At 43.2% G+C, this 22,722-nt stretch overlaps 1 protein-coding gene across 3 annotated transcripts in view; it reads left to right on the top strand.

Annotated features, from left to right (window-relative positions):
• Nucleotides 1-20,650, top strand: part of LOC102946289 (disintegrin and metalloproteinase domain-containing protein 18) — a 38,432-nt gene extending 17,782 nt beyond the window's left edge. Inside the window, exons 7-15 of one of the 3 annotated variants that reach the window (XM_043536414.1) lie at nt 3,571-3,660; nt 4,683-4,881; nt 6,627-6,732; nt 9,892-10,075; nt 10,383-10,463; nt 10,878-10,986; nt 12,235-12,391; nt 19,194-19,226; nt 20,346-20,650. In XM_043536414.1, the coding sequence (XP_043392349.1) occupies nt 3,571-3,660; nt 4,683-4,881; nt 6,627-6,732; nt 9,892-10,075; nt 10,383-10,463; nt 10,878-10,986; nt 12,235-12,391; nt 19,194-19,226; nt 20,346-20,352 (966 nt within the window). In that variant the 3' untranslated portion in view covers nt 20,353-20,650. Of the gene's footprint in view, nt 1-3,570; nt 3,661-4,682; nt 4,882-6,626; nt 6,733-9,891; nt 10,076-10,382; nt 10,464-10,877; nt 10,987-12,234; nt 12,392-13,733; nt 17,000-19,193; nt 19,227-20,345 lie in introns of those variants that run through there. The other 2 variants (XM_043536415.1, XM_043536416.1) reach the window with 2 other exon arrangements.
• Nucleotides 20,651-22,722: the final 2,072 nt, after the last annotated feature.

The raw sequence follows: 22,722 nt of genomic DNA, 5'->3' as shown, positions 1-22,722 counted from the left end.
CCCATAAAAGCCCTACAAAATGAATCTATACAAAAAAATTCATTGTGAAAACAGTTAAGAACACTACATGCTGGCTTTCTATCACACCCTTCACCAACCTCCTCCCTCCCAACAAAATATTCCTCCCTCCACAAGCACACACCTTGACTCTACTACAATTAGTATACAGCAGAGACCATCTATCACAATGTTATCTGCCCCTTCTGGGGATGACAGTCTTCCATTACTAATCTACTCCTTCCAAACACAAAAATATACTATATTAGACATTCACAACTAATAGCATTGGGATGGGGACGTTCCGTAAAAGGATGTGCACAGAAGGGGAGGTTGAGGAGATAGAGTTAAGGATGCGATTCATGATCTGTGGTGTATGGCTGTTGTGATGAAGATAAAATGTGTGCCTGTGGGTAGAAGAGTAGAGGATATGTACTGTAAGGTGACTTGACTTTTAATTTCCTTGCTTTTGTGTTTTTGTATTAGGTATGTTATATGTGTAACAACCATAACCGTTTTTATATTCTAATAGTATTTGGTTTGATACTGGTAGGTCAGAAAATGTTCTCCAGTACTAAAGTTTTAAAACAGTGTAGTGACTTTCTGCTTATTTCAGAGACAGTAGCCTCTCTGAAGTTAAGGTTGGAGCTACTGCACGATTCTATTATAAGTGACTTCACCAGAACTTAAACCAGTGTAGCTGAAATTGCTTGGTAAACTGGGTGCAAGCAAACAATATGTATTTTAATACTGCCAATTGTAAATGTATACATCAAGGAACAAAGAATGTGTAAGCCATACTTATAGTATAGGGGACTCTACCCTGGAAAGCAGTGATTCTGAAAATGATTGGGGGGCTTGGTGAATAATCAGCTGAACATGAACTCCCAGTGCGATGCTTTGGCCAAAAGGGCTAATGTAGTACTTGAATGCATAAATGGGAATCTCGAGTAGAAGCAGAGAGGTCGTTTTACCTTTGTATTTAGTCCTGGTGTGACCACTACTGGAATATTGTATCTGGTGTTCACAATTCAAGAAGGATGTTGAGAATTGGAGAGTGTTCAGAGAAGAGCCAAGAGAATGATTAAAGAATTGAAAAACATGCCTTATAGTGATAGTCTCAAGCAGCTCCATCTATTTAGCTTAACAAAGAGAAGGTTCAAGGGTGACTTGATCACAGCCTATAAGTACCCACATGGGTAACAAATATTTAATAATGGGCTCTTCAGTCTGGAAGACAATGGCTGGAAGTTGGAGCCAGATAAATTCAGATTGGAAATAAGGCACATATTTTAAACAATGAGGATAATTAACCATTGGAATATGTACAGGGGCGGTCACCCCTCTTCGGTGCGGCAGGGGTTAAAAACAGTCCTGGGAAAGGGCTGCCCGGGGTAGCCAATTAGGTGCGGGTTTGAGGCAGCCAATCAGGGCCAGGCTGGGAGTATAAGAAGGCCTAAGGGAGGAGCTGGGTCACAGTCTCTCTCCAGCCTTGGAGGGAGAAGGACCTAGCTGCCTGGGAGCACAGGGTACCTGATGCAGAGCAGAGCAGAGCAGAGCAGAGCAGTGCAGTGCAGTGCTCGGGAAAGGCAAGAGGAGCTGGGGAGCTCCAAGGTGAGGCCTTGGTTAAGGCCTAAGCAGGGACTGGGGTTACAGAGGTGTAGCCCAGGGATAGGCAGAGGCAGCTGGTCCTACCCCCTTGCCAGTGATGAGCGGCCATTACAGACTGCAGCCTGCCCCAGAGAACAGGGGCTAGATGATGACTGGCAGTAGCCACTGAGGCAAGGTGGGCTTAGAGGGTTGGGGGTTCCCTGGGAGGGGAGACCCAGAGTGTGGGGGTACTGCTGGGGAAGAACCCCAAGGTAAAGGGGCACCAGGGTATGGGAGGGACACGGAGACCAGAAGCAGGTGAGCCACCGGCTGGCAGAGGGCGCTCCAAGGCTGGAGAAGAGCTAATTCCCAGGGCGACCAGTAGGAGACACCACTCTGGTGAGTCTCGACCTTGCTACAGAATAGCTTACCAAAAGTGATGGTGGATTCTCTTATCACTGTCCATTTAAAAATCAATATTGGATGCTTTTCTAAAAGGTTTGCTGTAGTTCAAACAGGAAATATATTGGGAATTTCTATAGCCTGTGTTATGCAGGAGGTGTTGTAATAATTGGGCCTACAAATTAAAATTTACCTTATTTGTGGACTCAGCTGTGAGAAGTGAAAGTTCATAAAATGTAATAATGCCTATAACAAAATATTGTTGGAAAAATATGTAAAAGGAGACAGAATGACTAAATTAGTCCAAACAAAAAAGCCTATTAAAGGACTGTGTTAAGATCATGTCTGGCAAACAAGAGAAGTGTGGAACCAGAAAGTAACTAACGAAAATTGGAGTGTCAGAAACTAGGCCTAATTGGTGTATTGAATAAAGAGAAGATGAGCTATTCTGCCTATCACTCCATTTTGGGGTCTCTAGAAGAAGACTTTGGGTGAAGAATCAGGCTGTTTGTCAACCACTGCAGGCTGGGAGATGGGAGAACTGGAAGGAGCGAGCTTCACCATGATGGTCAAACACATACAGCATGTGGAGGACTGTTGCACCAGTCAGACTGATCATGGTTGATAGCATCACACCAGGCATTGTACAATGAAGTTCCCAGATCTGGCTCAGTAATGCAAATCCATGAATTTCTGGGGTGGCCTCCTGGATGGCGCTGGGTAGGTCAGGATGTACACCCCTTCATGTGTCAATGGAGAGTTTGAGAGCATGCTGTGCTGGGGTGTTTTTGTCCATTCTGGTGTATCGGCCGAAGAGCATGCAATGTTGCTTTTGAATATAATGAGCTATTGAAGGAAGGTCGAATCTCTGTGAGATTGTGACATTTCACACAAAGTCAAGCCACTTTGTACTCAGATTTGGCTCAGACAGCACATATGGAATGCCTCTAGCTGCTCCAAGTCTGCCTGCAAGAGGCTCCAGGTTTCTGACCTATATAGCAATACAGGTAGTACACAGATTTGATACATCCTGAACTTTGTCTCAGTGCAATGATATTTTTGCATTCATAATTGAGACCTGGATTTCATACAGGAGCTGGCAAGACCTGTTTGTCCAATAATGTCTGGTTTGCTGTGGCTGTTTGAACTCTGCTTGTAGTCTAGATAGATGAACGCATCAGCGCTTTCCATGTTGCATGCTTCAGTACAGGGATTAAAATATCACTGTGGCCTCAAGTGCAGATGTTAAAGTGTCAACTTCAACAGCATGCAACCTCTGGAACTGCTACTACTACTGATACTTCCAGAAGCCTTCTGCCAAAGCTTAGTTACCTCAGATATCTGGGTCCTTGGCATTATTCAGTAAGCCATGAGCCGAAGCTTTGGGAACTTCCTCCAAACCGCCCCCTTGAGAATGTTTTTGAAACGCCTCCTGTCAGAAAGGGACTTTTAATTAACTTCTTTCCTTGGGGGTGGGGGGGAAGAGACTTCAGTTTCCAGGGCCACCAAACTGGTATCTTTTGCCAGGATTAAAATGTGGTATATTCTAAAATCTATAGTGTTTCTATTGTTTGTTTTCAGGAATGTGTATGGGATCCGTGTTGCCAACGCACCTGTAAATTTAGACGAGACATCAAATGTATCACTGGAGATTGTTGTTGGAAATGTAGGGTAAGCTATACATCCTGAGTGATCAGAACCTAACACATTTTCTAACTATAACCCACATATCTAACAATAGCCCCGATACTGCAGATACTTAATGCTTAACTTTTAAGTATGTGAATAATCCAGTTCAGTATTTAGGATTGGAGCAAACTGTGCATACTATATATTATTGCTTTCTATACTTATATACAGAAAGAACCAGAGAACAAGTCACTGTTGACATATCGAGCTACCTAAAATATTGTCAAAATGATATTGATAATTCAAGGCAATATTGTAAATGAGACCTGATGGAAGCAGTTGTATAAACATGTACTTAATACTCTGTCTGAGCGTGCACATGCCATAGGAGTTAAGCAGAGGCCAATGACTCAAATGACGAAAAAGGGAGCTGATCTTCACTTTGTTTCATGGGATCAGCTTTTTGTTATTCGAGTCATCAAAGCAAAAACTTGTTTTTAAAAACAAAAAGCTGAAAGACTTAGCTTTCTTATATTTAAAAAAAGTGTTTCTAATTGTTAGGTTTTCCTGTTATGTTGACTAATCAGTATAAATATCAAATATTGTGATTTGCATAAATTCTGTTCCTTAGTAGTTATAATTAGAGCTGATTGGAAAAATGTCAGTGAAACCATTTTCAGCCAGAGAGTGCAGTTCTGTCAAAGTCTAAATGTTTTGCAAAATCACGTAAATTTTGTCTAAATTTAAAAAGAAAACAAGGGAAAAGAATTCTGACAATATAATTTCAATTTTGTCTTTAATATTTTTATTTGATATTATATTATATAATATTAAAATAAAAATTGTGAAATCAAAATGAAACATTTAGATCAACTTTAAATGATTTTCCCCATGCTATTTTCTTTCATAGAGAAGTTTGAAGTGTAGGGGTGTTGTTCCTAATCAGAAGATAGATATCAAAATCTTGAAATCCTTTGCAAATTTCTATCCTCCACACAGCTCTAGTTATAACCTTTCTATATATCATGCACAGGCCTCCTATTTCTGTTTTTTTTTTCTACTAGTTTGTGCGAAATGGTACATTATGTCGAAGCACTAGTGAAGATGAGTGTGATCTAATAGAGTATTGCAATGGTTCCTCTGCACACTGTACACCTGATTTCTGGGTCATGGATGGACACCCATGCAACCGTAACACAGCCTATTGTTTCAAAGGAGTTTGCCAAACTGCTGATAAACAGTGTAAAAAACTCTTTGGTAAAGGTAATAATGATAGTTATTTGTTTCCAAAATCTAATTCTAGAGAATGCTATCATCAGTGTTTCTACCTTATGAAGGTGGATAATTATTATTTGTCACAAATGACATAATTAAGCACAGATACTTGAGGCAACTTCCTGGACGCACTGTGGTCTGCTGGGTAAGACTTGGGTTTATGGCATCAAAGATCTGGGTTTTGTTCACAGCTCAGCCACAAACTTTCTAGGTAACTTTGAGTATTTCCCTTAACCTTTTTATGCTTCAGTGACTACATGGTTAAAATATGGATAACTATATTCTATACCGCTGATAGTGCTGTTAAAGCTCCCTACATAAAATACATGTATGTAGTGCAGAGATTTATTAAGACCAGTCAGTGTAAAGGGTGAGACTAGAACTCATGACTACCTGTATCCTAGCAGCCTGCACATTCCCCTAAGTCCAGATGGCATTTTGGTTGGGGGGAGTGGAGAGGAGATAATGGCAGTGGTATTTTGGTGTGAAGAGTTTTTGTTTTTTTAACCATATCATAGACTTTCTAAAATCATTTTTGAAGTTGCTTTGGTTGGTTTGGAACAATTAGAAGGCCTGGTTAATTCACTCTGAAGCTAATTTAGCTTCAGATTAGCCTGTAAATTAGAACATTTCCTATTATGTATGTGACTGAACAGAGTTTCTAGTGGCCTTAAGTGTGTTATCTTACACCCACATTTTATGAAAATTAGAAAGATGCATACCACACATTAAGGCTATCATGCAAAGTGTTTTGCAAGCATAACTATAGCAGTTGTTGAAAACATTATTATATTAGTAACCCTAATGAGATGATCTGATGGTTCTTTGCCATCCTTGTCCAGGCTGATCTGGTTCATAAAATGCTGTCAGCCTGCAGCTACAAGGCCCCCTACTCCATCAGGGACAGGTTATTTACTCCTGGGGTATGGAATAAAAGCTGCTTCATGCCGACTCTTTTGATAACGACTGGAGCCCTTTCCTTGCCCCTAACTGGAACACATCACAGGTTCCACATGAAGGGCTGGTTAAATCACTGTGAAGCTAATTTAGCTTCAGAAACTTGCTGAGGATACTCCAGGTTAGCCTGTAAATTAGAACATTTCCTATTATGTATGTGACTGAACAGAGTTTCTAGTGGCCTTAAGTGTGTTATCTTACACCCACATTCTCCATATCTTCTGTTTAATAGGAAATCTCCATACCTATTCCTTTAACTCCAGAAACAACTTACACACGTTTTTGACACATTTCCAATGGTTGTCAAACACTCTCAGTACCACACCTGACACACATACCTTCCTATGGTAGAGCACAGGACTGGCTTTAGAGGTTCTGCTGATCTAGGTGAATAGATACCTCTACCAATCTATAGTCACCCAAATAAATAATTACTGTACTTTTTTCTACCACTAATTTTTGCTGCTCTAGGCAACTGCCTGTTCTGCCTGTGTCTTGAAGTCAGCCTTGGCAGAGCATTTTGGGACTTATGAAAAAGAGACGGTCGCCCACTTGTTCTAGGAGGAGGCCATGACTGAATAGCTGTGAAGGAAGCCCGAGTTTGGCTTGAAGCAGCCCTGTGTCTCTGACCTGCAAACTAGACTCGACAGTGCACCTGAAGACATGGCAGAGAACAATTCTGCACTGGCATGTGCTAGGTGTTCCAGCAAAGCATTTTCCAACTCTGACTTCTATAAGTCTATGACGAAGTCTAATCAATGTTATTGTATTTGCAGCTTCAAAAAGTGGCTCTCTCGCATGTTATGAAGAAATTAATGGTCAAAAGGATAGGATGGGACACTGCGGCTCCAATCGGGACGGTTACCAGGCTTGCGAATGGAAGTATGTTTTGAGAAATAGAAATGTCTCCCTATAGGGAGAAGTACAAGATGAAGCATGGCATCTTGGCTGATTGTGTTGAAAGTAACTTGGATTTTGAAAATTTTTATCCGGTTTGTTTCTGAACTTTTACTATATGTAAACAGCTGCTGGCCTGTTTTCCCAGCTCAGGAAGAGTTCACTGCCATGCCCATGGTTTTTTTTCAGGGCATAGCTTTATTCTTTAGCAGAAAACTCAGGCAAAGTATCAAACCAAAACAGTTTCTCTGCCCGCCATAGGCTACAGCTCCTACAGGCTTTTTCCCCACTTGGCTCTCTCAGTACTGAAAGGAGGACACACCATGCACTTCAGTCCCTCTGCTTCAGGATCTATTGCAGGAGCCTCTCTCCTACCTGAAGCGCCTCTTCAGCTGAGCCACTTGCTGGTTTTATAATCACTTGCTTCCTTCCAGCAGGGTCTAAAAATTGAACAGGGCTGGCCAGCCCCAGGCTTATTGGACCCTAATGGGGCAAGGCACCCTGTTACACAGTATACTTCTACTTCATTCTCCTCTCTGACCTATTCTGCTCTTCTGTAGGTTTGCCAAAAGTATAAACCCTAGTATCCTGTTTGACAAAGGCTAGGTAGAGGGAGAACTAATGACTGTTTATTATGCAAAATGTCCTTGTTTTACTGTTAGCTCCTTCTCTCTGTTTGCTTCAGCAGAAATCTAGACTGTGATCCCTCTAGGGCAGATATTATCTTTTTAACTTGTTTTTACAGTGTGTAGCACAATAGGGTTCTCATTACCAAATGGGGGCATTAGCGCTACTGTAATACAAATAGTAAATAACGATCCCGTTGATTATTGTCATCCCACCATGGTTCAGAAATTCCTGTTTTGTGTAGCTTCTCTTCACTTGCCAGGCATTTCAGTTCACCTCTTTTTGCCTTTAAGATAAATGCTTTGATAGACAAACATTTGTAGTCTATACACTTTAAACTTTACATTTCCTCTTGCCCTACAGAAATTAAAATTGAAGAGAAAACTAACTTAAAACTGGAATGTTTTATTGTTGATAAAATACTTTCAAAAGATGCTTTAAAACCTTTTTTAAAAATCTGCTTCTAAATTAATTTTAATGGGATCTGAGGGGTGCAATTTATTTTAATTTAAAATTTTTATATCCACTATCTAGTCCTGTGGGCAAAAAAACAAACCAATTAATCAGACAACTGGCTGCATTAAAAAAAAAATCACAAACTGACCACTAACTCCATACCATGATAAAAAAGCAAGGAAGTGAAAAATGTCATTCCTAACCAGTGACCCAGAGAGTCCTTGCAGAAATAACCACTTTATTTCAAGCAGAAGTCTGAGTGGATTGGTGGACTTTGCAGCATACCCTGAAGAGTCAAGACTAGCAAATTCTAGTCCTGGGGAAATTGTGTGCCACTGCGCATGCATAGAATTAATGTTCCCTGCAGAAAAATGACTTTCTGATGGGGAAGCAAAGGGAGCCAGAAGAGTGGTCATGCAACCCTCCTCAGCTGTATGTTTCGGGGTGCCCAGGGAACTGGTAGAGAGGTATATCACTGTGGACCTGGCTGGTGGCTCCTACCCTGCACCATGCTCCGCTGCTAGTTCCGGCTGGGCTAGTGAGGATGGGACTTCCTCTTCCACTGCACGATCTGGACCCAGGCCAGACCCACCCCCAGATTTCTCCCCCAGCTGCAGGAAACTCTGCAAATTCCTCCCTCCCCCACCACTTCCTGCACCCATAGCTCCTTAATTGCAGGGGGAGGGATCCCTGTACAGGAAGCTGCTCTCCCATCTGCCCAGCCCCCGTGCAGCCAGACCCTCCTGCCAAGCCTCACCCCCCTGCACTCAGAACTCACCCTGATGAGCCTCACTTCCCCTGCACCACCCTGACAAGTCATCTGGACCCCCTCACTGAGCCTCCCCTGCCAAGCTCAATCTCCCCCACCCAGACCCCCCCCCCCCGCTGAGCTCCAATCACCTTCATCTGGACCCCCTGCAGAGTCCCATTACCACTGCACCCAGAACCCCCCAACAAGCCCCTGTGCATCCAGATCCTCCCCACACTGAGCCACCCACACCCAGATTGCCCCACACAGAACCCTCTCAAACCACATCTGGGTCCCCCCACACTAAGCCCCTCCACACTTGAATCCTGCCTTGTTGAGCCTGCCTGCCCACATGGAAGGGCAGGGCTCTGGAGAAAGCCTGGTCTTTGTGCTGTGTCAGGGTTGGGTGCAGCCTCACTGCTGAGTCCATGTCAGGGGGGGCTGCACAGTGATCTCCCACCTCTGTGCTGCCAGTGGCCTATGCTCCCCAGTGCCATGCCGGAGCCTCCATATTTATTTGACAAATAAAATTTGCAGAATTTTAAAATATTGTGCACGGTATTTTTTTTTTGTGCAGAATTTTTAATTTTTTGGCACAGAATGCCCTCAGGAGTAAAATTCACGCTTCATTGGGCCAACACAGGAAACAAATTCCAGCATTCTGGTCCCTCTAGTAAGAACAGCCTGTCCTCAGTCAGTGACATGTAAATCTAGAGACTTCTGGCAAGAAAATATCAGCTATCATTGTCGTATTATGTGGGAAGAAGTGTTCTCTGAGGTGTCCCTCTGGTTTTGCCACAGTATCGGGATGCTTTGGGAAAGTGCTTCACATGGAGGAGGAACCTAGACACTAATTTTTTAATACCCCTTTTTTTTTACTGTGCATGGAATATTTCACATGTGCAACGTCTCTTTGCCTGTGTTTTATATATGTTGTAGCAGTACTTCTTTAAGTAATACATGGGGAATGCAAATTTAATAATAGGCTCTTCAATCTAGCACACAAAGGTGTAACAAAATCCAATAGCTGGAAGTTGAATAGCCAAATTCTGACTGGAAATATGGCACACATTTTTAACAGTAAGGGTAATTAGCCATTGAAACAACTTACCAAGCTTGAGGTGGATTCTCCTGGAGAATCCACCCCAAGCTTGGTGTTTTGCTTGGTGTTTTGCATCAAGGAACCAAAGCAAACCTCTGTATAGAGTATAGTTATCCCTTCTCACAGAAATCATGGTATGCTTGAATATCTAATATTTTGAACTGTCAAATGCCAAATATGTAGTTTTAATTTTCTTCTCATATGTTTGTAGAGATCTCCAGTGTGGGAAGTTAGTTTGTCAATATCCAAGTCATAGACCATTCATTAAGGAAAAGGCTGCTGTCATTTATGCTAGGGTGCAGAATTCCTTATGCATAACTTTAGATTATATGAAGGGGCCTCGAGTGAAGGATCCAATGTTGGTGAAGGATGGTACTCTCTGTGGTAAGCAAAAGGTAACAAATCTTTTTTTAAATGGTTAGCAATGTAAATGTTTTCCATGTAAACATACACTTTTTTTAGAAGTTGCTACTCATATTGGAGCAATGATGAGCTGCACTGGCTTACTGAGTTATAAAATTAACTGTTTTGTCCCCTGATTTACTCTAAACTAATCAAGAGCTGTTTCCAAATATTTTGAGGTAAAACAGGATCTGGTAAACAGCTTTCTGCTCTTAAACAGCCTGAAAAGGACCCTTAAACCTAGAGAATTTTTTCTATGCTTTCTGTTGACCTTGAACTGTATGTATGTTTGGGTTTTAGATTTGTATGAACCAGAAATGTGGAGATGCTGCTGTCCTGAAATATAATTGTGATGTAAAGAAAAAATGTAATGACCATGGAGTAAGTAACAGCAACATTATTATTATAATAATACTGTTTGGATTAATAATATTTTGGATTTGCAGATATTTTCCTTATAAATCGTCAACTGAAAAAGCTACTTTGGGCTGAAAAAGCTACTTTTGGCATGCAAAGTCTTCGTGCTATGGCTGATTGGTTTGGTTTTTCCTGATACTTAGAGTCGTATTCATGGTTTTCTTTATAGACAATAGTCTGTGGTACTTTACATTTGATGTATTTTCTGAAACAGACTGATTAGTTTTTAAGAACTGAGAATGTGGTTATAAAGAAGAGAGATCTCTAAGAGAAACTGTTTCCTAAAAGCATGTATAATGGGATTTCCCCATATTTTGAGACTTCCAACTACAAAGTATAATAAGTAATTAAACAGCATTTTCCCCCTTTTTGTTTCAGGTGTGCAACAACAGAGGAAATTGTCACTGTAGGTCTGGCTGGCTGCCACCAGATTGCAAAATTTCATCAAAAGGATATGGAGGGAGTATTGACAGTATTTTCAAAAGTGGTTAGTTATCTTGGCAAATTCTGTACCCTGTGTTGTTGTTTTCCCAGTGCAACATTTAAGAAAATAAGAATGGCCTTACTGGGTCAGACCAATCGTCCAGCTAGCCCAGTATCCTGTCATCCAGCAGAACAAAAACAATTTATCGAGTGATCCATCCCTGTCATCCAGTCCCAGCTTCTGGCAATCAGAGGTTTATGGACGCCCAGGGCATGGGGTTGCATCACTGACCATCTTGGCTAATAGCCATTGATGGACCTATTCTCCAGGAATTTATCTAATTCTCTTTTGAACCCAAATATATGAGTTCCCCAGGTAGGCTGTGCGTTGTGTGAAGAAGTACTTCCTTATGTTTGTTTTTAAACCTGATGCTTATTAATTTCATTAGGTGACCTTGGTTCATGTGTTATGTGAAGAGATAACACTCCCTTCTTTACTTTTTCCACACCATTCATGATTTTATAGATCTCTATCATAAACTGAACAGTCCCAGTTCTTTTAATCTCCTGTCCTATGGAAGCTGTTCCATACCCTGAATCATTTTATTGCCCTTCTCTGTACTTTTCCATCACTAAAAAAAGAAAAAATATCTGAAATATATACCATGGAACAGTTAAGAGTTTGAGTTGTAAGGGGAAATACATAAACTGAGGTTCTACATCTTAAATGTGAAAAAGAAGAGAAAAGTTTAATACTATTCTTTCTTTTTATTTTATTACTTTAATAGTATGGATAACAGCATTTTAATAAACAAATTGCTATTGGATACAAGAAAGTGATCATGTATTGTACTATCTTGATTATGTACAGTCAACTGGCTGTTATAAAGTAACAATGTGGAATCTAAGACTCTTACTATGACAGATCTGATTTAAAATCTAATCTCAATTACATGTTAAGTGATTTTGTTGATCATAGCTGTGCTAATGCATTTCAGTCCTACAATGGAATAGTGTGCTATTCTGGTCCTGAACTACTTTTGAATACCAGCTGGCAATTGTACCATGTTTTGAACATTATTTGCAATCATTCCTTAAAGTATCAAAGTATCTTGCTTGTTCAAAGCATCCTTTTTTGAAAGTGTGACAGTTTGGGGAATCTCATGTTTTCAGGTTTCAAGTGTCTGCTATATTCACATTTTTGTTCCATTCCTTTCTATCACTAACAGGTAAATACAGGATAATGTCTCCTCTGGTGGAGGCCCCACTTCCCAGATCATAAAGATCTGTGATATATTTCTTTCCTTGATAGATGCAATCACTGACAGACTTCACCGGAACACTTTGAAGAACTGGCTTCTGCTAAGTTTCTGTCTCTTTCTGCCTGTCCTTGTTTGTTCTGTCGTCATGATTATAAAACGAAATGAATTGAATAGATGCTGCACTAAGGAAGAATCACAAGTTGATGAGTAAGTTTATTTTGTTCACCTGTCTAACTCTGACCTTTCTTTTAGGGATCTGGAATCTTCCTGGGCACTGGGGAAGGTGGTGAGTTCATGAGCAAGACCATAGGAGTGGAATAGTTGAGTGGTGCTGTAATGTGCACACTTGTTGTGATGCCTCCTCATGGCTGGGTCTAGGGATCAGTTCTCATCAGGTCTAGCACCTCCTTCCATTGCTCGTTTGGCCCATGGCAGCTCCAGCTCTCTATTTGTGACTCAGCCCTCCTGCTGGGTCACTATAGTCTTCCTCTTCCAGGGGTATCAAAGTCCCACTGGACAAACTGTCTGAAGTCTCAGGCAGTCTTCTGATCCACTTCTGTGCTACTTTCCCAGTGGCTGATAGGGGAACCTGTGCCTGCCCACTACTTCAGGTCCTAACCCAGGGACTCTATGCCCAGCAACCACAGTCTGCTCAAACACCGACCCTGTTGCTGTTCCCCTGGATTCCCTCCTACCTCTCTTCTGGACCACCTCTTGGTTAACACTAGTACTTCCTACACTCCCCCATGCCTACCTAACCCCTCCTATCTTCTTGCCAAAGTCTGTAGTCCAAGGCAGGATTGAAGGACTAAGATCTTGTCTATGCTACAGGGGAAATTCGATCGCCATGGGTCTGGGCATTAAGGCTGAGGAGGTGATAGAGGAGACTGATCCCATGGTGGACATCCTAGTACCCTCCAGACCCTCGCATATCGCCCTTCCACTTATAAAGACCATTGTGGACACCACTAAGACCCTATGGCAGACGCCAGCTTCCTTGCCACCCACTGCCAAGCACAACGAGAGGCATTATTTCGTGCCCTCCAGGCATTATTTCATGCCTTCGAGCATTTGTACTCTCACCCACCTCCTGACTTGCTGGTGGTCGATGCAGCTAACCAGCGTGAGAGACAGGGCTTCCAAGGACCCTCCGCAAAAAAACGGGATGCTAAGCGCCTAGACCTTGTGGGGAGAAAGGTCTACTCTACAGGGGGTTTGCAGCTCCGTATCGCGAACCAACAGGCCATTGTAAGCAGGTATTCGTATAACACCTGTGGCAATGGCAAAGTTTACGGCGCTTGTCCCTTCGGACTCCCGGACTGAGTTCACAGCCTTGGTGGAGGAAGGCAAGCTAGTCTCCGATGCTTCCCTAGAGGCCGCATTAGGGTTGTGGTGATAGGGGTAGCTATGAGGAGGGGTGCTTGGCTCCAAGTTTTGGGGTTACCCTACAAGATCTAGCAAACTATTCAGGACCTCCCATTTGAGGGTGACGCTCTTTGTTTGTTTGTTTGTTTTTGTTTTTGTTTTTTTTTTGTTTCTGAAAATTCAGATAACAGGCTATACAGCCTGAAAGACTCTGACACTCTCAAGTCCTTGGACCTGCATACCCCCTCCACGCAGCAGAGACACTTCCGCCCACAACCTCCTCAGAGATTCCAGCAGCAGAACCGACAGGACGGTTCTCGGAGGAGGAACAGGAGTGGCAGGAGGAGGCAACACCCATCCTCGAGCCAGGGCTCTGGCCAGCCCAAACCGCCCTCTGGCCCTAAACCAGCCTTTTGAAGGTGCGGTCGAGGACGGTGCACCAGATCATGAACTGGATCTAACCTGCCTTACCTTTTCCTCCCGACTATCCCCTTTCTACCATGCATAGTCCCGTATCATCTTGGACCGCTGGGTGCTTTGCACAGTAGAGCGGGGATACTCCATCAAATTCTGTGCCCTCCTGCAGTTCCAGCCCCCTTCCCCGTCCCTCTTCAGGGACCTTCTCACAAGCAACCTCTCATACAGGCGGTGCAGTTGCTCCTGTCAGTAGGGGCAGTGGAGGAGGTTCCTCTGGAGCACAGGGGTGAGAGTTTCTATTCCGGTATTTCCTAATACTGAAAGCCAAAGGCGACCTCAGGCCTATCCTGGACCTGCAAGAGCTCAACAAGTTTGTGAAGAAACTCAAGTTCCGCATGGTCTCCTTGGCCTCCATCGACTTGAAGGACGCATATTTTCACATTGCAATCTCTCAACCACAGGAAGTTCCTCAGGTTTGTGGTCAATGGTTTCCCACTACCAATTTACTGTCCTCCCGTTCGGCCTGTCAGCAGCACCTCAAGTATTCACCAAGTGCAAAGCAGTCGTCGCCGCGTTCTTGCGGAGGCATCAGGTACAGGTGTTTCCTCCAGGATCCAAGTGGAAACTCAGGTCGTATTTATCAGAGCTACCTTTGAGAACCTGGGTCTGCTCCTAAACGAAGCAAAATCGACTGTCTCCCCATCCAGAGGATAGAGTTCATAGGGGCAGTACTGGACTTGACCCAAGCCAGGGCATTCCTCCCACAGGTGAGGTTTCAAGCCCTCAACAACATGATCCGGGGAGTCATGCAGTTTCCCACCAGTACGAGAAACTGCCTGAAGCTTCTCTGGCACATGGCAGCCTGTACATACGGGGTATGACATGCCAGACTCAGGCTTCGGCCGCTCCAGTCGTGGCTAGCATCAATTTATCACCCAGCCCGGGACAACTTGGACAGGATCGTGACCCTGCCTCGCCCTATCCTCGATTCGCTCTGGTGTATCGATGGCCAGCAGGTGTGCTCAGGGGTTCCCTTTGCTGCCCCACAGCCATCCCTGTTGTTGGTGACGGACACATTGGACTTGGGCTGGGGAGCTCATTTCGGGGACTGCAGAAATCAAGGCCTCTGGTTGCAAGCAGATCTGCGTTTCCACATCAGTGTCAAAGAGCTCAGAGTGGTGTGCCTGGCATGTCAAACATTCCGCCCTTACCTAATCGGACAATGTATATCAGTCATGACGGACAATACGACTGCAATGTTCTATATCAACAAACAGGGGTGCACGCTCCTCTCCCATGTGCCAGGAAGCCCTTATGCTCTGGGACTTCCGTGTAGAACATTCAATCCACCTACAGGCGTTGTACCTCCCCGGGATTCAGAATGAGCTAGCAGACCACCTCAGCAGGTCGTTCCACAGCCACGAGTGGTCCCTTCGCCCAGACGTTGCAAATTCAATCTTCCAGAGGTGGGGCTTTCCCCTGATGGATTCGCCATGCGACGCAACAGGAAGTGCCAGCAGTTCTGCTCCTTCCAGAATCACAGCACGGGTTCCACCACGGATGCGTTCCTCTTCCATTGGGGAGGGGCTCTCCTATACGCCTTCCCACCGATACCGCTCGTTCACAAGGTCCTGCTCAAAATCCGCAGAGATCGTGCTCAGGTCATACTGATAGCACCAGCCTGGCCCCGTCAGCACTGGTACACTTCCCTCCTAAACATGTCGGTAGAAGCCCCGATTACCTTGCCGCTCTCCCTGGACCTTCTCACACAAGATCACAGATGTTTCCAACACCCAAACCTACAGTCGCTCCATCTTACAGCATGGAAGCTCCATGGTTGAATCTGTCAGAACTTTCCTGTTCAGACCAGGTCAGACAGGTCCTCCTTGGCAGTAAGAAACCCTCGACGAGGGCCACGTACCTTGCGAAGTGGAAGAGATTTTCAGATTGGAAAAGCGCAGCGCGACTTGCCCTCGACGCTAGCCTTGGTGCCGCACATTCTAGACTACCTTCTACATCTGAAGCAGGAAGGTCTCTTGTTGCCTTCTATAAGAGTGCACTTGGCTGCCATCTCGGCCTTCCACCCGGGCATACAGGGCCACTTGGTTTTCGAAAACCCTATGATTGGCCGATTGCTAAAGGGGCTCAACAGGTTGTACCCTCATGTCTGTCAACCAGTCCCTGCCTGGGACCTCAACTTGGTCCTCTCTAAGCTCATGGGGCGGGGGGGGGGGGGCCCTTTGAGCTTTAGCAACATGCTCTCTGCTCTCTCCTACAAGGTTGCGTACCTGGTGGCAATAACTTCAGCCAGGAGGGTGTCTGAGCTCAGGGCCCTGACTTCAGACCCGCCCTACAACATGTTCTGTAGGCTTGCACAGGCTTCATTGATGGCATTCCTGGCTAAAGTTCCCACCCAGGAAATCTGCGGAGCGACGACGTAGTCTTCTGTACACACTTTTGCTGCGCATTGTGCAATCACCCGGCAGGCCAGAGATGATGCGGCCTTCAGAAGAGCAGCACTCCAACCAGTGGACAGCTCCAACCCCACCTCCTAAATTTGGCTTGGGAGTCACCTGATTTGGAATGGACATGAACAAGCACTCAAAGAAGAAAAAACGGTAACTCACTTCTCGTAACTGTTCTTCGAGATGTGGTGTTCATGTCCATTCCAATACCCACGCTCCTACCCCCGTCGGAATAGCCAGCAAGAAGGAACGGAAGGGGTGGCGGGTCGGCAAGGCTCTATATTGGGCACCATGATGGCACGACTCCAGGAGGCGCCCAGGCCGACCTCCGATGGATGCTGCTAGGGGAAAAATCTTTTGGCCAACGTGCACGTGCTCACGCACGCACCTGATTGGAATGGACATGAACAACACATCTCAAAGAACAACAGTTGCGAGAAGTGAGTAACTGTTTTTTATTCCTCCATAAGATCTACCAAACCATCAATGAAAGTAAACTTCTGTCTCACCACACTAGCTAACAAGAAATCAGGAAAGCAGTTTCCTTAGGCATTCCAGTCCTTGCATCACCACCAAAAAACACTGGATTTAAAGATGCGTGGTTCTTTAAAACCAGGCTCATCAAACAAAATGTTCTTCTGATCCCAAAGGACCAGCCACACACCCAGGTCAATATAAACTCAGATCTTACTCAATCACGCTGTTGCCAATCCTTTAGTATCTAAAATCCTAAAGGTTTATTTATAGAAAGAAAAGTGAGTTAAAATCGGTTAAATGAATCAAATACATACATTGATTGCAAAGTTCTTGGTTTAGGCTTGTAGCAGTGAACCAGTGCTGGCTTAAGTCAAGTCTCTGGCTGCTTCCAAATCATTGGAAGGTCCTCAATTCCTTGGTTAGAATGCCTCCATTTGTATAAGTTCATAGTCTAAGAGGCTTGAGCAAGAAAGAGACTGGAGCAGGATAAAGACAAAATGGAGATGTTTCCAGTGCCTTTTATATCTTCTGCCATGTGGAGGGAATCCCATTGTTCTTACTGTGGAAAATTACAGTAACAAGATGGTGTTTGAACTCACATGGACAAGTCACACGTCCATGCATGATTTTGCCTAGTCACAGTAGGAAAGTCCATTACGAGTAGATAGGCGTCTTCCATTGTAAGTTAAGTGTTCTTTAATGGGCCATTCTACTTGTATAGTTCCTTCAAGATGTGCAGGCTAAATACCTTGTGGGCGTTACCCCAAGAGCAAACATTTGAAATATAGGTATAGAGCCAATACTCATAACTTCACGTACAAAAATGATACATACAAATAGCATAATCATATTCAGCAAATCATAACCTTTCCATAGGCACCTTACTTGACAACCTTTGTACAAGATTTGTTGCAAATATATAACAGTGGTTACAACAATGATCTACACGGTCATATTTTAATCAGATAATATCACAGCCTCTCATTGAGGTGGTTTTATTTTGTCAGCATAATAGTGGAGTTTTGCCACCAAAAGTAGCTTGGTAGTGTGTACATCTCCCGTTTTGTCAGCGAAAGGCTTTGTATAGGGAGGTAGACAGCCTATCACAGGGGCATATTGGAAAGTACTTGTTTTTTAAAGTGTGTAGGGCATAATAGATGGAATTTCCAGGCTGACTCTTTCAATAGTGGATGTGAGAGATACACAAAAGGTTGGTCAGACACAAAGGCAACTTTCTTAAGGTAAAATGAAACCAGTAAAAAAATGTAGAAAAGAGTGAAAGAAGTAAAGGATAAATGTGCTTGCTACAAATGCTAGTAGCATATTGAATGTTTTCAGGAAGTGTGATATAACCAGAATGATAGAGACTTGGTTAAACCAAGACATTCAGTTGGGAGATGAAATTAATAATAAAGAAAGTTTACTGAAGGGGCATAAAAACAAAGCAAGATGAGGGGTTGCAGTACAGGAAACCTCGTTTACAGAAGGAGATGCTATACAACCCTGCTAAATGGAAGCTCAGTTATATCCTTGAGGTTTTCAAAGTTGGATGGGATACTTTTACTTTACTGCACTCCCGGGCCAACCCCCTGTTTATACCAACTATTTTTGTGTCTCCCCAAACGTTAGGATACATTTATTTATTCTTGATTAGTGTTTTGGTTACACAGCACAGACCATTTGGATTGAAGAATAAGATAAAAATAGATGATCCTTGGTTGTTCTCTAGATTTCTTGGAGAAATTAGATGGGAGACTAGAAGGTGTTTCTACAGATAACCTGGACCTTGTAAAAATAATGTTGTGAAGAAGCGGCGCGGGCTGCAGGGACATGCTGGCCTTAACACTGCTGTCCTCTCAAGATGGAATCAACCATAATTTCATCAGGTTGTAAAGTCTGATGAGTTTCTGTAGAAAGAATTATAACAGCAAAATACTGGACTTCAGAAAATAAAACTCTCTGAGAATGCAAAAGGAGTTAAAGAAAATTGTTTGAATTCAATAATACCTGCAAAAAGCACTTAAGATACAAACAAAGACTACATGTTCCAATAAAAACTGAAACAGTGTAAAAGGCAACGAAAACCCACAGGGCTAAATAGGAAGGTAAAGAGAAGCATGTAAGGCCATTTTAGCACTACGGAGAATGAGAGGGTGTCCTCTGGTTAAAGAGAGAGCCAAACTACTTGAGTAAAAGTAATCTTCACAATAAATTTACTGTATGCTGAAGAGCTACGAGACTGTGTATGGTATGCTTTACTCATAGCACTCTGTTTTATAATCTAGATTAGAAGACATGGATCAGTCAGAAAATGTAAGGTAAATTTCACATGTCAGTGCAGTAGAACATGTATCTAGTTTTCTTTTATTTAGAATATGCTTAGTATTTACATGTCAAAATCTGCATTTGGTAGTTGCAATGTGACTTTGAAGCACATTTGAACGTTTCATTGCCAACTTGATTTTAAAGTACAGTTTGAAAGAAACAAAATAAGCAATCAAATTCACTGCATTGATACCTTGTGTGGCTAAAACCATGTTCTTTAAATTTACCAACTGTGATTAAGAAAGATAAATTTCATCCCTAAATTATTTAGAAAAGTTAGCAGTCTCTGTAAATAGCTCCTCTACCATATTATAGAATAGTGGTGTTGGGCCAGATTTTTAAAGGTATGTAGGTGCCTAAAGATGCAGATACGCACCTAATGCAGCGGCTCTCAAACTTTAGCAACCCGAAGACCCCCATTTTGATTTAAAATTTTTCACGGACCCCCCAAGCTCCCCACTCAGCCCCAGGCCCCGCCCCCACTCCACCCCTTCCCCCAAGACCCAACCCCCCCTCTTTCCACCCTCTCCCCCAAGTATGCCCTGTCCCTGCTCCTCCCCCTCCCTTCCAGCGCTTCCTGCACGCTGCTGGAGTGATAAGGTACACTTCCCCCTTCGAGAGTGGAGCAAGCTGTGTTCACAATACTCTCAAACACTGTCAGTCTGAGAGTTGTCTCCACCCCTATCATTAAAGTAATAATCTAGCCTGTTTCTTGACTATTTGTCTGAAGATATTTACTAAACTATTTCAAAATTAATCTGATCATCAATATTGGTCATCTGTTGCTGTATTTTTAGTGCTGAACTGTATCCTGTTTCAAGTTCACCACCATGTATCTTTTGAATTCAGCCATAATAAATATGTCGGTCTGTCGGAGGGTAAACTCAAGCCCAGTTATAACATCAAATATAGTTTGCTGTCTGAGGCTAGACTGGTAGTAGTGAAAGCTACCTTATGATGGAAGTGGGCTTGAGTCTGCCTTCTGACGGACAACAAACATACTTATTATGGCTAAATTCTCAGCTAAATAATTTGCTTATGTTGCTATGTTTTGTTTTATTCTTGATTCTGTTAACAGCAATATGTTTTCCCCCTTCTTCTGTCTGCCACAGTGTATAGCCAATAACACCAGAAGGCTGGAAATTATATAAGCAGTCAGTTTAAAGCAGATGGCAAAGTACTTCCAGCATGGAACCTCTGAATGGACAGTGCAACATATAACGAGCTTTTAATTTGGAGTTGTTTTTTTAATTATTCAGGTTAACTATTTCTGTCCCACCATAAAGATTGAGTGTTTTGTTGTGTTTTTTTTAAGAAAAAAAAAAGTAATAGTACTGTAAAGCAAAGACTGAACTTAAATTTGTTGTATTTGTACATTTTCCTGTACATAACCATTAAACGTATTTACTGATCTCTATCTAGTGGTCTAAATTCATGCCAGACATAGGGCTTGAAAATTGCACTTTCCCATTTGCTAATGATGAGTTTGAAGCTTTTGGAGGTGAGAGTTACTTCACTTTCTGCAGAATTCAAGCTTTCATTTGAGGGTGGGATGTTTCTAGTCCTAGTTGCAAAGACAGCCCGACAGATATAATCAACATAGTGCTCTCTGAGTCTGCCTCTAGACAGCCTGAAACAATAGCTTGGTGTTAGAGGTTTGAGCTCCCACAATCATCTCAAAAGGATGTTCAATTAACTGTTCTCTCATAAACCACTTAAGGAGCAAACACCACAAGATGAGGATTCGGAAGAGGTAGGATCATGTCACCACAAGCACTGGCCAGCAGAGCTGGCAAGCATTTGGGGAGAGTATACTGCATCCTCCTTAGGGAATGTAGGAGTTCCCAGTGAGAACTCCATTCTGCCTAATGTAGGCTAGTGCCTAGAAGGCATGTATAAGCCCTTAGAATTCCTGTAGTTTAAATAATTTAGTTAAAGGGTAGTAATTTGATTACTCATAATAATTGCCCTAGACTTGAGTAGTTTTTTGACCTGACTTCATTATATTTTTTTCTTTGGGCTATTGCAATGAAAATTGGGGAATATTTTCTCTTCCTGCACCTCAACTGTGAACTTTATGGATTCTCAGTTTGCCTAGGAAATGTTTGTAACCTTTTGATTTTGTTTTGGAGGCGTCTTCTCCTTATGTAATTCTCAACTGGATGTTAATTACAAAATAATTTTTTTTAAAAAAAAAATCTGGAAACAGCTACATATCTTATTTGAGCTGGGTAAATCCAGAAGTTCATGTTACCATTTTGACTTGGATTATTTTTAGTGATGTTAAATATTTCTCTAAATGAGGTGAAAGGAGCCTTTTCTGGTGATCTGCAGAATTCAATAATTTGAGAACCATGTAGCTGAAGACTGGGCAATTGAACAGAGCATGTTCTCAAACTAGCATAAATTCTACTAATTTAAGCACTTTTAGACTGTCATAATTGCATCCACACTAGAGGGTTTTGTCAGTATAGCTATACTAGTGTAAGTACACAGGCAAAACCCTCCTAGTGTACACAAGGCCTTACTCGGGGTTTGTCTACACTAGAGCTGGAAGGTGTAACTTCCAGGTAAAGGAGACATACCTGACTAGCTCAGATCTAGCTAGTGCACTAAAAAGAGAAATGTGGCCATAGCAGGACTAGCCACTCCAAGTATGATCCAGTCAGAGACCAAAAGTACCTATTCAGGGCAACCAGCCCCTGGCACCACCTTGGCTGCACTTCTTACTCAGAGCTAGCGCAGAATGTACCGGTTCTGGCTCCAGGCCAGACACACCTTCTGTGGCCAGCACAATGAAGAAACCGCAGCTGCTCTCTTTATACATTTGATCATGCGAAAAGGAATCTAATGCCCTGCCTTTAGAGACATTAAAACCAGTAAGAAAACAAACATTGAAAGGGAAACATCAAAGTTTCCGAAATGCCAGTAAGGAGCTATCTCACACAGTATATACAGGGCGACATGCCCATGAACCCTGGCTGAGGGAACATCTACACCACATAGGGTGACCAGACAGAAAGTGTGAAAAATCGGGAGAGGGGGTGGGGGGAATAGAAGCCTATATAAGAAAAAGATCCAAAAACCAGGACTGTCCCTATAAAATCGGGACACCACAAATCAAGGTACAATTGTGGCAGGGGTAGGTACACCGGCACGAGCTTTAATCCAGCGAGCCAGGCAGCAATGGGGCGTAGATCTGGGGGTACGGCGCACTGAGGACCCCGGCTAGGTACTGAGGTTGCGAATCTGCACCGGAGCCCGATTCTCTACAATTGTTACCTGTGGCGGGTAAATTAAAGCGGGGCTGGGTGTGCCGGCCTGCCCCCGCTACAATGACACCTTGAAGTCAGCGCTGTGCATGTACCGCCTCTTATGCCAGAGGCACATTCTAGACCGCGGGCTGTGGCATGACCGAGCGCTGCGGGGGGAGGGGACGGCGCGGGGCCGGTCTCTCCCTCGCACGCTGGGAGAGGGGCGAGGGCGCCG

The sequence above is a fragment of the Chelonia mydas genome, chromosome 26, assembly GCF_015237465.2.
Source record: "Chelonia mydas isolate rCheMyd1 chromosome 26, rCheMyd1.pri.v2, whole genome shotgun sequence".
In the NCBI taxonomy this organism is placed as follows: domain Eukaryota; kingdom Metazoa; phylum Chordata; order Testudines; family Cheloniidae; genus Chelonia; species Chelonia mydas.
The sequence above is the reverse complement of the archived record's forward strand: the minus strand, read 5'-3'. Positions and strand labels throughout refer to the sequence as shown.